We start from the raw sequence: 14,426 nt of genomic DNA on the forward strand, positions 1-14,426 counted from the left end.
GGCATAGATTTAAGGTAAGGGGCAGGAGGTTTAGAGGGGATGTGAAGAAGAATTTTTTCACCCAGAGGGTGGTGGGAATCTGGAACTCACTGCCTGAAAGGGTGGTAGAGGCAGAAACACTCATAACATTTAAGAAGCATTTGGACACAAGTATGGAGGTAATTCCTGGGTTCCTGTGGTAAACCTGAAGCACTGTTAATGAGGGATAGAATGAAATTATTGCTTTGTTTCTCCACCTGTAACTATAGCACTAATGTGACACATACTGACACTATGGGCAGGCGCACATCCGACCCGATCAGATGTGAAATTGTGCGAGCTGATGTCGGGCAAGTGTGCAAAAATCAGAAGCGCGCCTGCCAACAATCAAGAGGGCAATTAAGCTCACTAATGGCACTTTTTTGTCGCCCGTCCAACCTTACGGTTGGCGAATGGACAAATCAGCCAGGCGGCCTTTGCATTTTTCAACAAACCTCATCCACGGGCGGGATGAGATTTCCGTGATGAAATAAAATATAAATAAATTTCTGTGGACAGCATTTTTATAAGCTAAACTTTCAGGTGACTGATTATGATGCATGGACACTTTTTTCAGCTTTTGAAACCTTTATATTTGATGTTTCAGGTCCACATCTCCCTGAGGCAAGTCTCTGGTGTCAGGGACCTTTCTGTCAGCGCTGGCCTGTGCCAACGTCATTGCCCGCCCTCTTCCCGCTCCAACCCTGGCAGTGCTGAGCTTTTCAGCATGCGTTTCACACTGGCTGGCCTTTAATTGGCCAGCCAACATGAAATCACAGTCGGTGATCCGTTTCCCGGTCGAACTGAAAATTCAGGCCCATGATTTAGCAATAAAATTCTACCCCATGAATCCTTTACAGAAATCAGCTTTGTATATAAGGTTCATGTGTCTTATATATTTTAAAATAATCAATGTGCAGGAGTGGAAGCTATCATGGAAATGCTATAAGGTATGATGAAACAAGGAAGTGGGAGGTTGAGGGTCAACAAGCATAAAGCTCCTTTTTTGTTTATTGGGGAGATTATAGTACCACTTACCATGGCCTGCACAAAAGGAATGTTTGCATACAAAAAAATTACAAAATGTTATTGCAGAGTTCAACTCTTCTGATGCTAACAACAATCATGTCATATTATTACCACTTCACTTCTAGAAAGGACCCGTTTCAGAAACTATAGCCCTAATTTTAATCTAACCCGCTCTGAGAGAATAAGGTTGGTTTTGGATTGGATGCTTGATTTACTACTTACCCAGTTTTACAATCTATTGATTAACGTTCCTAAATTGAATATTTTTTATTGAATTATAGATCGTTTAAAAGAATTCGCCTTCACAAGAAACTGAAAAAGCCAAATCATTTATTTTTATTCCGCTAAAATCACAAGATGGAAAAACTATTTTTTCTTGCGACCAGCAATAATTCAATCACTTAACAAGCAAGGATTTTTTAAAAGTACAGAATCAACAGAACATAGTATTGATTTAATAATCAATACCATCTGTTAAATATGTTCAGACTACTATTAAGTCTGCTTAACAAATGCAGCTGAGCAACATACAGCTCAGTGCAACCTTACAGAAATATGTACAAGGACATATATTAAACAGGCAACAAAGAAAGGGCAGTAACCCCACAGGTACTAGAGCTGGTTTGCAGACATAAATTGAATGGCTTCAAGTAGCTGAAACAATAGCAGATGATTCTGTTTTGAAAAGGAAATGAAGTCACTGTTACAAAATTATATCATGAACAGAAACCAATGTTTTGGTTTCATGAAACCAATGAATCCCATGAATTAGAATTTGGATATATGGATTTGGATTCATTTGGATTCATGAAAACATTACCATTAACACTCCCTCTGTCTTGTGTCCATGACATCTTTGTCAATCTCTCCTTTGCCCCCACCTATCGCTGACCTTCTATCCAGCTTCACCTGCTCCACCCCACTTAAACAGTATAAATTTCATTACATTTCTACGGACTCAAAATGTTAATTCTGTTTTTCTCTCCACAGATGCTGTGTTTTTCCAACATTTCTGTTTTTATTTCAGATTTCCAGCATCCGCAGTATTTTGATTTCAACCAATATGGTATGCCAGATGCTCTAACACTATTTAACTACATAGCTTTTCCCGCTCAGCAATCTCCCATTAAGGCATTCCTTAAGTTGCCTGCCCACAAATGCATGGACAAAAACCTTAGCTTAATGTCAAGCAAATTATTCCTGTTATCTCAGAATCCTGATCTCGCCTTTGGTTAACGGTTGAGTGTAAAGCAACAAAGAAAATCAGAGCACAGAACATCAGCAATGGCAGTAACAAAACCTAATACATCCTGCAACTTGTAAACGATTTCCTGGAAGAGAAAAAAAAAATGACTTACCAGATCGCTAACAAGGGGGATTGGTTTTTTCTTCCGCAGGTCTGGCATACTGTCAATACCATACAGCCCACCTCCAGTTCTAGAAAAAAAACACCAAAACAGATTTGTGTCTTTGAACTTGGAAAGTCAGATATAACCATGTGATCATGTAGTTTACTGGTTTTGTTACTAGACTAGTAATCAGGAGACCTAAACTAATAATCCAGTGAATGTGAGTTCAAATCCTACCACGTACTTTGAGAATTAGATTGAGTTACATATAATCTACAATACAGAAACAGGGCATTCAGCCCAACAGGTCTCTGCAGGTATTTATGCTGCACACGAGCCTCCTTACCTTACTTCATCTCACTCTATCAACATATCCTTCTATTCATTTCTCCCTCATGTACATTTCCAGCTTCCCTGTAAATACATCTATGCCATTCACCTCAACCATTCCATGTAGTAGCAAGTTTCACATTCTCAGCACACTCAACTGAATTGCAATTAAATAAATCTGGAAATAAAAAGTTGGTATCAATAAAAGCATGATGATGAAACTACTGTTTGTCTTGAAAACCTAAATGATTCACAATTGATTTTTTGGAAAAGAAGCCTGTTGCCATTAACTAGTCTGGCCTAACTAGTCCCATGCCAATGTTGTTCACTCTTAACTGCCCTATGTAGTGGCTTAACAAAGCCACTCAGGTGCATCCAGGTACAGATAGGGATGGGCAATAATTGCCAGGTGACACCCACATTCTGAGAGTGAATAAAAAATTAGAGACTTGCATTTCCTACACATATACAGTAAGTGCAAATGTATTCCACAAAAGAAGTCAGATTCTAACAGTGAATCTTAGGATTCGAATAAAGACATTGTTTACATATTCAGAACAATGCACTATCAAGATGCATGTATAACATATGAGAGATTAGGATAAATTTGACCATGGAGTTATCCATAATCCAAGAGACTGATAATGTAGCGTCAGCAACAATGGTATCAGGAGCCTCATCATGTGGTATGAGCAGCTCTAAAAATTCCCTTTAAAACTGCCTTTAACTACAGGGGAACAAAACAATCAAGAGGCAAAAGTCACCCTTTCAGTGCCACTGCTTTGAAGATACTGCTAAAGGAAGTTCTGAAAAAAAAGGTAATTCTGACGGTGAGGATCACACTCAATGCAATGCCAGAGCAAACATGGATAGAGGCGACACAGCATCTTTGCATAGTCCAGCAAAATTTTTAAATTACAAAATCTTGGCTGGATGGGGCTGTAGTATCTCTCTCATTTAGCCCAGGTATCTGAATTGTTTCTTGGTGAGTCTCAATGGTGTGCTTGAGTCACACCTTTCCGGAAGCATGTGGTAAGTTGTACTTCTCCTCGGGTTTTGCCCTTCAGTTCCAAAGTGGTGTAATCAACCATGGTTGTATTGCATATCCTTGGTCCCACAGCTGCCTTCCCTCCAGTCTCTATGTTCCTACAAATAATCTGACACTTGGCTACTGAAAAATAAAAGAATCATGAGAACTACTAAGGCATTCTTGTGCAGAATTCTGCTCCTTTACTTACAGACCTATTGATTACCTGACAGAGCTATATATTTATGGGGTAGCATTGGGAATAGTGGCGTGTATGACCATGTAAAACAATGCTTTCGGCATTCCTCCCCATGGTAGAAGTGGAGTGCGCTTTTATGATGCTGGCTCTTCTCCAAAGGGAAGCTGATTAATTCACTGGCCCTGGAAAAGAACTCCTCAATGACATGTACTTCTCAGAGGACAGTTGACTTCAATGTTTCTGCTTCAATAGACAGGTTGCATAAACACCTGCATGTAACATCTGGATCAGAAATACTACAGGAGCGTAAGTTTCCCAAAACTTCAACATTTCTTGCCATTGGTTGCATCCAGTCCAAGAAAAAACCTTCCTGATATTTTCTATGGAAAGCAGACAGGTGTGCAAATTTCACCAGGTGCCAGGGTCCACTTGAGTACAAGGAGTCACACATGGGACCCATATAGCTACCAGGACTCTTCATATCAACATTATGACCTCCATGAAGATAAAAGTTTGTATCCAGAGGGTATCTGACCATAAAAAGGTAATTGGCCATTATCAGGGGACAGATATGGTGCCTTCATTATCATGATTTTGTTGTGCCCATATTCCTTGCAGGGCATATAGCGCTTCATGAATGATACTTGGAAGAAAAGAGCTATCTCTGTAAGCATGGCTGTTAACCCCAATGATTTACTAAGTGTAACATTAGGGAGTCATATTGGAAAATATTGCATCGCTCATGAATGTGATTATTCTGGTTTAAAAAGATTGTGTCAATTTATTAATTTTTCAGAAATTCAAATCAGTAGTCAGAACAATATTTACAGTCATTCTTCTTCCATTAATAAATTTTTATTAGTCTTCAACAAAAAACAATATTAAGGTCTCGGTGTTAAAATGTCCATCTCTCTGCCTCATCACAAAGAAATTACACCAATAATAAACTTCCAACTGGATAAATAGGAACAGTAGCCAGCTGAAAATTATGGAAACTGCTTCTGCCAGATCAATAGGTGATCGGTGACCAAAAAGAAAGTTTAAATTATATTATATTTACTAAAATAGCAAATGTGGTGTGTTAAAAAAGTGGTTGAGTGACACTGTAGGTGATGTCAGCAAGTTGGTTTGTGAGGTTGGAGCATATATATTGTAGCTCTGATTTTGCATTACCAGTTTAGTTGGGGCTGCCCATGACCCACTCCTCCACCCACCAATATGATACAATGGCACCCATGATGGGGAGGTTGGGGGCTGTACAAGAAACTAGAAAGCGCAGTAAAGCTCCTTTACATAGAAAAATGTTCCACTCTACTCTCTACTAAAAGCCCAAATGCCAGCTTTTATATATGAATATAGTGAATATATTCCACATGGGAGTAGGTCCACTGAGTGAATATAGTTATCCTTATCCTTGATCAAAAGTGAAAAAGAAGTATGCTGGTATCAGGAAAAAGAAAAGGCCGAGTCTGCTCATTCCTTGTGAGGCCCATTATGCATGCCACAAACTTAAGTTACGAACTGCCACATCTTCTTGGACGTTCTACTTCAAACACTCTGTACAACCCATTGTCTCCTTTTATACAAAGTATTACAGTGCAGAAACAGGTCATTCTGGCCAATGATGTTTATTCCCCACACAAGCCTGCTCCCACCCTTCTTCATCTAACCTCATCGACATGTCCTTCTATTCCTTTTCCTCAGGTGTTTATCTTTTCTTGAGATATAAGACATAGGCATTGCTGGCTAGCATTTATTGCGCTTCATTAATAGTCTTTCAGGAGGAGGAGGTGAACCACCTTCTCGAATCATTGCAGTTTGTATGGTATAAGCACACCCACAGTTCTGTTAGGTAGGGACCTGCAGGATTTCGACCAAGTGACAGTGAAGGAATGGTGATATATTTCCAAGTTAGAATGATGGGTATGTTAGAAAGGAACATTTATCTAGCATCCCCTTGAATGCATTGATGCTATTTTCCTCAAATACTCCCTATGATACACGTTCCACATTCTCACCACTCTCTGGGTAAAGAAATTCTCTAATAAATTTATTAGTAGCTATCTTGTAATTATGGCACTTAGCTTTGGTCTCACTCAAGTGGAAACAACTTCTCTACATTTACTCTACAAACCCTACCATAATCTTGAAGGCATCTACCAGGTCACCCCTCCTCAGTCTAGAGAGAACAGTATAATCTTTCAGTTCTGGCATCATTCTGGTAAATCTTCTTTTTACATCTCTTCAATGTCTCTTGTCACAACAGTGTGTCGTGTGCGATGTGAAATATTAATCTTTGATTTAATTGGCCGGTCAGATATATACTGAACTTCTTTAAAAGGACTTTTGCTAAGCAACAACACTGCCTATTTTTTTAAACAGCTGCTAATTTGCATCACTACGTAGCCACATTCCATTCCAGGGAGATGGAGATGAAAGATCAACACAGGCAATAGATTTGGAGAGATGTTGATGAGTTCCTTATCTTATCAAAGATTCCATCTTGGAAGAATGACTCATTCAAGGATTCGTAACTGAGGTATTACTATTCAATCATTTTGTGACTGCCCCAACAGCTGAACAGAATGAAGGCGATCAATCGTCTGTCCTGTGGGAGACATCCCTTGATATTTCGAATTTAATCATTTCTGATGGGTAAACCCTATTACTTGTCCTTTGGACCATGACTTAGCAGTGAAGGCCAGTCACATGACACAGCAACCATCTTGCCTGCTGCCAGATAAATAGAAAAAGCAGAATCTGCAGGAAGTGGCATCCAAAAGAAAGGTGTCTGCAGAATGGACAAGCATCATCTCTCTCCCCCTGCTATCCTCAATTTTGGGGCCCTATCTCTATAACATTTTGGAATACATCACAAAGATGTTATATTGCGGCTGTGGAATGTGGGTGTTTTTGGACGTCAAGGCGATCCAGGACAAACACATCTGCAGAAAGTGTCAGCATCTAGAGGATGTCCAGATCAGGATTATCAGTCTGGAAGCTAAACTGCACAACATAAGGGAGGGGGGAGAAATACCCGGACACTTTGTTCCAGAAGACGGTCATGCCTCTTAGAATAGGGTCACCTGTTTTGGTCAGCGGTGAGGGACAGGGGGATGTGACTGTCATGAAGCTATTAATGCATATAATATTTTGGAAAACATTTTTCTTTTACAATAGAGGCTTAGTCTGTGGGTGTGAACTTAATTGGATTAAAGCCAGCTAGTCAGGGTACTAGCTTTAATATGTAAGAGAGATAGCATGCATTTGCATTTTTTGAATAGAACATTCAAGAAGTGGGGTGAAAACTGATGACTATCTAGCAGATACCAAGCCGTATGTTTATATTACTAATAAAATTGGTACTATGAAAGTGGTTTCATTGTTAAAAGCTGAAGTTCAAAGAGGCTGGTGAGACAATGAGAATTTGAATTCAATCAGTGATGGTAGGTATAACTTCAGCAGTTTTTGGGTGTGCAGAGCAGAGGCAATGTAAGATCAAAGGGTAGCTGCAAGCTTCCAACTGGCTCCACAGGAACCAAGTGAAAAGAACCTCATTTTGAATTTGTAAGGTGAAAATGCTTTGCCTGGTGTTTTGGTTAAGTCTATGGGTTGCTGTTGCCTTAATGGAAATTAGTTTGGGAATTTGTTAAAAGTTGGGATAGTAGTAATTTGTATCCATGTATTTATTAACCTGTGTAATGTAATAAAATGTTTCATTTAGTTAAATGTAAAGCCTCGAGAACTGATGGTCTGATTCCTGAATTTAGAGTCGCATCTCAAATGTAACACTTAAAATTATTGATTTTGATAGTTGTTTAAAGTTTCCCTCTGGGATTTTTAAATAATTCCGCTTTACCAACTGCATCGGTCATAACAGTGACCATTAGTGAGACAGGTTATGGGACCGAGCAGACAGTAGTGGACGAGCCTCAGACTATGCAATTGTCTGAGGTGCTCACAAGGGGATATTTCAGAATACTCAGAATAAGTATATTCCTACTATAAAGAAAAATTCTAAAGGGAAGACCTACGATCTATGGTTAACTGAAGAAGTTAAGGAAAGCATCAAACTTAAAGAAAAAGCATAAAACTGTGCAAAGGTTAGTGGCAGGTCAGATGATTGGTCAGAATGTAAAGAACAGCAGATAGTGACTAAAAAGTTAATCAGGAGTAAGAAATTAGAGTATGAGAGGAAGCTGGCCAGAAATGTAAAATCAGATAGCAACAGGTATTTAAAAAATAAAGTGAGTGTTGGTCCTCTAAAGAGTGACAATGAGGAGTTAATAAGAGATAATAAAGGAATGGCAGATGGAATGAACAAGTATTTTGTGTCTGTGTTCACTATAGAGGATAAAAAAAATTCCAATAATAGCTGTAAATCAGAAGGTGAAAGGGAGAGGGAAACCTGGTGAAATTACAATCAACAGGGAAGCGATACTGAGCAAACTGATGGAGCTGCGGGCTGACAAGTCTCCGGGTCCTGATGGACTTCATCCTAGGGTCTTAAAAGAGGTGGTTAATGAGGGAGGAGATGCGTTGGTGTTAATTTTCCAAAATTTCCTAGATTCTGAAAAGGCTCCTTCAGACAGGGAAGTAGCAAATATAACTCCTCTATTCAAGAAGGGAGGGAGGCAGAAAATAGGAAGTTATAGGCCACTGTCGTAAGGAAGGTGTTAGAATTGATCATTAAGGGGGCTATAGCTGGGAACTTAGAGAAACTCAAGATAATCGGGAAGAGTCAGCATGGTTTTGTGAAAGGGAAATCATGTTTAACCTATTTATTGGAGTTCTTTGAAGGAGTAACATGTGTTGTGGATAAGGGGGAGCCTGTAGATATGCTGTACTTGGACTTCCTTGACAAGGTTATTGCATCAAAGGTTATTGCAGAAAATAAAAGCACATGGTGTAGTGGGTAACATATTAGCATGGATAGAAGAATGGCTGGGTGGCAGAAAACAGGAAGTATGAATAAATGGGTCTTTTTCTGATCGGCAAGATGTGACAAGTGAAGTCCTGCAGGGGTCTGTGCTGGGGCCTCAACTTTTTACAATTTATATCAATGGCTTAGATGAGGGAAGTGAAGGCATGATAACTAAATTTGCAGATGACACAAAGATAGGAAAAATGCTGTAAAGAGGACATAAGGAGATTGCAGACAGATATAGATAGGTTGAGTGAGTGGGCAAAAATATGATAGATGGAGTATAGTGTTGGAAAATGTGAAGTTGTTCACTCTGACAGGAAGAATAAAAAAGCAGAGTATTACTTAAATGGAGAACGGCTGCAGAAACCCCAGCTGCAGAGGGATCTAGGTGCATGAGTCACAAAACATTAGTGTGCAGGTACATTAAGTAATTAAAAAGACTAATGAAATGCTATCCTTTATTAAGAGAGGAATTGAACATAAAAGTAAGGATGTTATGCCTCAGTTATACAGGGCATTGGTGAGACCATATTTCGAATACTGTGTGCAGTTTTGGCCTCCCTATTTAAGGAAGCATGTAAATGCATTGGACGTGGTTCAAAGGAGGCTTACTTGATTGATACTTGGAATGAGCGGGTTGTCTTATGAGAATAGGTTAAACAGACTTGTTTCCACTGGAGTTTAGAAGGGTGAGGGGTGACTTGATTGAAGCATATAAGATACTGAATGGTAGCAATGAGGTGGATAGGGAAAGGATATTTCCTCTGGGGGTACTATTTTAAAATTAGGGGTTGCCCATTTTAGGACAGAGATGATGGGAAGTTTTTCTTTCACAAGGTTGTGCAACTTTGGAACTCTCTGCTTCAGAAGGCAGTGGAGGTGAGGTTATTGAATATTTTTAAGTTGGAGGTTGATAGGTTCTTGTTAGGCAAGGGAATCAAAGGTTAACGTGGATGGATGGGAATGTGGAATTCGAAACACAAACAGACCAGCCATGATCTTATTGAATGGTGGAGCAGGCTTGAGGGGCCAAGTGGTCTACTTCTGCTTCTATTTCATGTATTCATAAGAAACTTGAAGTGTCATAGCATCTACTTTGGAAAAAGATGGATTACAGTTTAAAAGAGACTGTGTCCTGAAATTTCAGCTTACATCGGCTGCAACCCCACTGGAATTTCAAGACCACCAAAGGAACATCAGAACATATGTTTCTTCATTTTCTTAGTAACTTTAATTCCACCTCCATTGTCCTGTAAGTAGTTCTGTTTTGCATGCTAGTGTGTGTGCGTGTGTGTATGTGTATACGCCGCAGGATTCGGGACATGCTTTTACCTTTTTAATATGTCTTATATTTTTACCTGAGGTGAGTTTTTAAACAATTCAACTTACTCCTCACTTGTTAACTCAAGAGATCTGGCTGGTTTATGTCTTCATATAGTTTTATACACAGCAAAGCACCAAAACACTGGATTAAAAAAAAGGTAACATGCTTTTAAAAAAAATTCAAATCGTTTATGTAATTGGTGAAGAGCATTGTTTCCAGCACCGATCAATGTGGAACATCACTTCCCACCATTCACCAATTTCAGTAGCACCCTTTAAACCCTGCTTGGAGTTTTATGCTTACTGTCCATTCTGCTTCTTTACACCTGACTCCACATGCTCTGACTTTAGTCATGAGTCTACTATGTGATACCTTATTAAAGGCTTTTTTGGAAATCCAAATATCTTGCATCTATTACATTACCCTAATCCATCCTGTGACTTGTTCAATGAATTCAAAATTCAAGCCAGCCTCAGGAGTGGGAAAGAGGAATTTATTCAGCCCTCTGGACTTGGTCACAACGCTCTATATCCTTTTTATAACATGGAGACCATGTACTGTTCATGGTACTTCAAGCATTGGTCTAACCAAGGTTCCATACAACTGTAACACAACTTTTCTGCTTTTCAATTCTAGCCTGTCAGAAATGAATCCCAGAAATGTGTTTGCTTTTATTATGGCCTTATTAACCTATATCACTACTTTTAGTGATCTGAGTATCTCTACCTCCAAATCCCTCATTTAGACACATTTCCAAGGAGCATGTGGCCTACTTATTCTTCATTTCAAAATGAACTACCTCACACTAATACATATTGAAGCTCATTTGCTATTTGAACATGGACTGCAGCGGTTCAAGAAGGCAGCACACCACCACCTTCTCAATGGCAACTAAGGATGGGCAATAAATGCTAGCCCAGCCAATGAAGCCCAAATCTCATGAATGAATAAAAAAAAGCTCAAGTTTATTAATGTCACCCTGTATCTTGTTGCAGTCCTCCTCTGTATTAACCACATCTGCTAATGTGGTTTCATCCACATAGCCTGAAACTGTATTTCAAGTCTAAATCATTTATGTAATTGGTGAAGAGCACTGTTTCCAGCACCGATCAATGTGGAACATCACTTCCCACCATTCACCAATTTCAGTAGCACCCTTTAAACCCTGCTTGGAGTTTTAATGCTTACTGTCCATTCTGCTTCTTTACACCTGACTCCACATGCTCTGACTTTAGTCATGAGTCTACTATGTGATACCTTATTAAAGGCTTTTTTGGAAATCCAAATGTCTTGCATCTATTACATTACCCTAATCCGTGCTGTGACTCGTTCAATGAATTGAATAAGGCTAGTCAGGTATGGCCTTCTCTTTTGAAATCTGTACTTAGACACTATTATACTTTCAGTTTCTTGATGTCTTTCTATCGCAATTTCAATGAAGAATTCCATGATCTTTCCTATCACTGATATTTGCATTAAGCATTGTGATTAAGCTGCCTGGAACAGTTTTGCAGAGGTTGAAATGGAACTCAAGGAGAAGTTGAGATGTCCAGGCCAATGTGCTCCCCTACTCTTTCAGGGTTCTCAGTGGAGTCAAGAGCCAGAGATACAGAGGACAGCTCTGTTCTAAGAACTATCCATCTGGTACTTTTACTCCTTTGAATAATGTGGGCAGAACAGTGCTGTGCATGAAGATTACATGGCTGCTTCCTGGATAATGGCCACTAACATAATCAAAGTTTCTATGATCAGATCCCAACTGAACACAAATTTAGTGGAATGCTTTCACCTTCATGAGGACCTTAGAGTTGATTATGAAAAGTACCAGAGCAAGTGTGGATACTGTGCACTCATGTGCAATCAAGGAAACACTGTCATATGGTGGAACTTAAAAGCCCTGGCTGGCTAGTGTTTCATTCCACAGGAAAAGTCTTGAAGATGTTAACCATTGCAAATATTGAAGCTGTTGCTTCCTTGACAGATGTGTGAACTGCAGAGTGTCAAATGTTTCCAGGATGGCTTGTCAGGATCTGATTGCATGAAAATTCCACAATGTAGTAACCTACATTTCTATGAAAAATCATACCAATTCTACATGTGATGTGAAACTCATTATGAAGTAGGAGCAATGAAGAAAGCTCACCTCTGACATATACAAAACAATTCACAAGGTGTGGCCATTTATATGATATCATTAATTTCTGAAAGGTTATTTCTAAATTTTAGAAACTTTACCGCATACTTTGACATTAAGCCAAATTTATATATTATTACACTTCAGCAAATCTTGAACTTTATCTGGAAAGAATGGATGCTTCCATTAATAACATTACTTTCTGGAGACAACAGAGGAATTACTTACCCTCCTTTAAACCAAGGTGGCTTTGATGGATCTCCATCACCTCCGAGTTGAGCCTAGTGTTTTTTTTTTAAAAGAGGAATGAACATTTATGAAATATAAATTAAGTTGCAAATTAGCCAGACAAATGTATTTACTAAAAAATCAGCTCAAGTTGCCATTGTACTATCCTGTTTCCAAATGCAGAACAACAACAAATGTCTGTGTTGAAACACAGCAACGATAATAATCATAAAAGACAAGAGAATGATGAATGGTGGTGGGGAGGGGAGGGGGGGTGGAAGTTGTAAAGTTTCTTTATTACACAGAAAATTAAATGATCTGTTCAATGAAGATTTAATCAAAAACAAAACTTCAATAATATTCCAAATCTACATGATTACAAAGACAGAAGGTAAATTAGGAAGAACAAATTGTATGTTCAATACGAGTTTAGATACATATGATGAGCCTGAATGTATTAACAGGTTATGGTGATCCCCAGCTGCTCTGCAGCACAAAAGGTTTATTTTATTAACTGCTTCACTGTGATCAAAAAAGTGTAGTTGTGCACATGTAAATTGAAGTTTGCATGCACCCTTAGCAAGCATTCACATTGGTATTCCCATTCTCAATGTCACTGGGTAGAGACAAAGCTGTTTAGACATTTTGACTATACCCCATTCTTTGCTAGAAATTGAAAGCTGTTTCTTTAATAATCGGTTTTGAAATTTGGAGCTCAATCTTTTACATGACGCACAAGTTAGGAATTTCTGCATTATACCTTCTTTTGATAGAATCACAGAATGGTTCACAGTACAGAAAGTTGCCATTAAGTTCATTGTGTCCGTGCCAGTCCTCTGCAAGAGCAACTCAGCTAGTCTCACTCCTCTGCCTTGCCCCACAGCCCTGCAATTTTTTTTCTTCAGGTAATTGTCCAATATCCTTCTGAAAGCCACGATGTAAGGCAGTGAATCCAGATCCTAACCCCTCACCACATATTCCTTATGTCAGTTTGGTTATTTTGCCATTCCCCTTAATTTGGTGCTCTCTGCTTCTTCTTCCTTTCGTTAATGGGAACAGTTTCTTCCTTTCTAATCTGTCCAGGCCTCTTATGATTATGAGCACTTCTATTAATGTTCTCTCGACCTTCTCTAAAGAGAACATCCTCACCTTCTCCAATCTATCTAAATAACTGGAGTTCCTCATCCCTGGAACCATTCTTGAAAATCTTTTCTGCACCCTCTCTAATTCCTTCACATCTTTTCTGAAGTGTGGTGCCCAGAGCTGGACACAATTCTCCACTTGAGGCAAAATCTGTATTCAGCAGGACTTCTTTGTTTTGGTACTTGCGTCTCAATTTTCCCAAGATTCCACAAGCCTTACTAATCACCTTTTCAACCTGTCCTGCCACCTTCACATTTTTTGCACATATACCCCCAGCTCCCTCAGCACCTGCACTCCCTTTAGCATTGATTTTCAGATTTATCTGTATCGTAAGGCTGAGGTGTCATTTGTGGGTCCAGGTTTTGTGCGTGTAAACTGTTCTTCCTATCCCCCAGTACAGCAATTAATTCCTTCAGTAATAACTGGTCCAGAGAGAACAACTTTTTCTAGCTTAAAGAAAAAAATAATTCTCACTATACACTGTGCATGACAAAGACATTGAACTTCAAAAGTAAAATTAGCTAACGGCTTATACAAGAAACAGTTTTAATTTAGAGTGTTTATAGGTATCACTCACTTATCTAAGTATTTATAGAAATGAACAAAACCTGCATTTTCTGTGAGTTCAATCAATATTGAGCAGGCTTTTCATAACTCTGAATTATGCAGTTTAAAAAAAAAAACTACACTTCTCCACGTTTAAATGAAATGATGTTAA

The 14,426-nt window shown here is 38.9% G+C and overlaps 1 protein-coding gene across 5 annotated transcripts in view; it reads right to left on the minus strand.

Moving 5' to 3' along the window:
• LOC121277368 (protein unc-13 homolog B-like) overlaps positions 1 to 14,426 on the minus strand; it is a 710,648-nt gene that overhangs the window by 184,261 nt on the left and 511,961 nt on the right. For all 5 annotated transcript variants that reach the window (XM_041186756.1, XM_041186790.1, XM_041186765.1 and 2 more), the window contains 2 exons: positions 12,566 to 12,618; positions 2,406 to 2,484 (listed from right to left, as the gene is read on the minus strand). In XM_041186756.1, the coding sequence (XP_041042690.1) occupies positions 2,406 to 2,484; positions 12,566 to 12,618 (132 nt within the window). The remainder of the gene's footprint in view (positions 1 to 2,405; positions 2,485 to 12,565; positions 12,619 to 14,426) is intronic.

The sequence above is a fragment of the Carcharodon carcharias genome, chromosome 1 (assembly GCF_017639515.1).
Source record: "Carcharodon carcharias isolate sCarCar2 chromosome 1, sCarCar2.pri, whole genome shotgun sequence".
Classification (NCBI taxonomy): Eukaryota; Metazoa; Chordata; class Chondrichthyes; order Lamniformes; family Lamnidae; genus Carcharodon; species Carcharodon carcharias.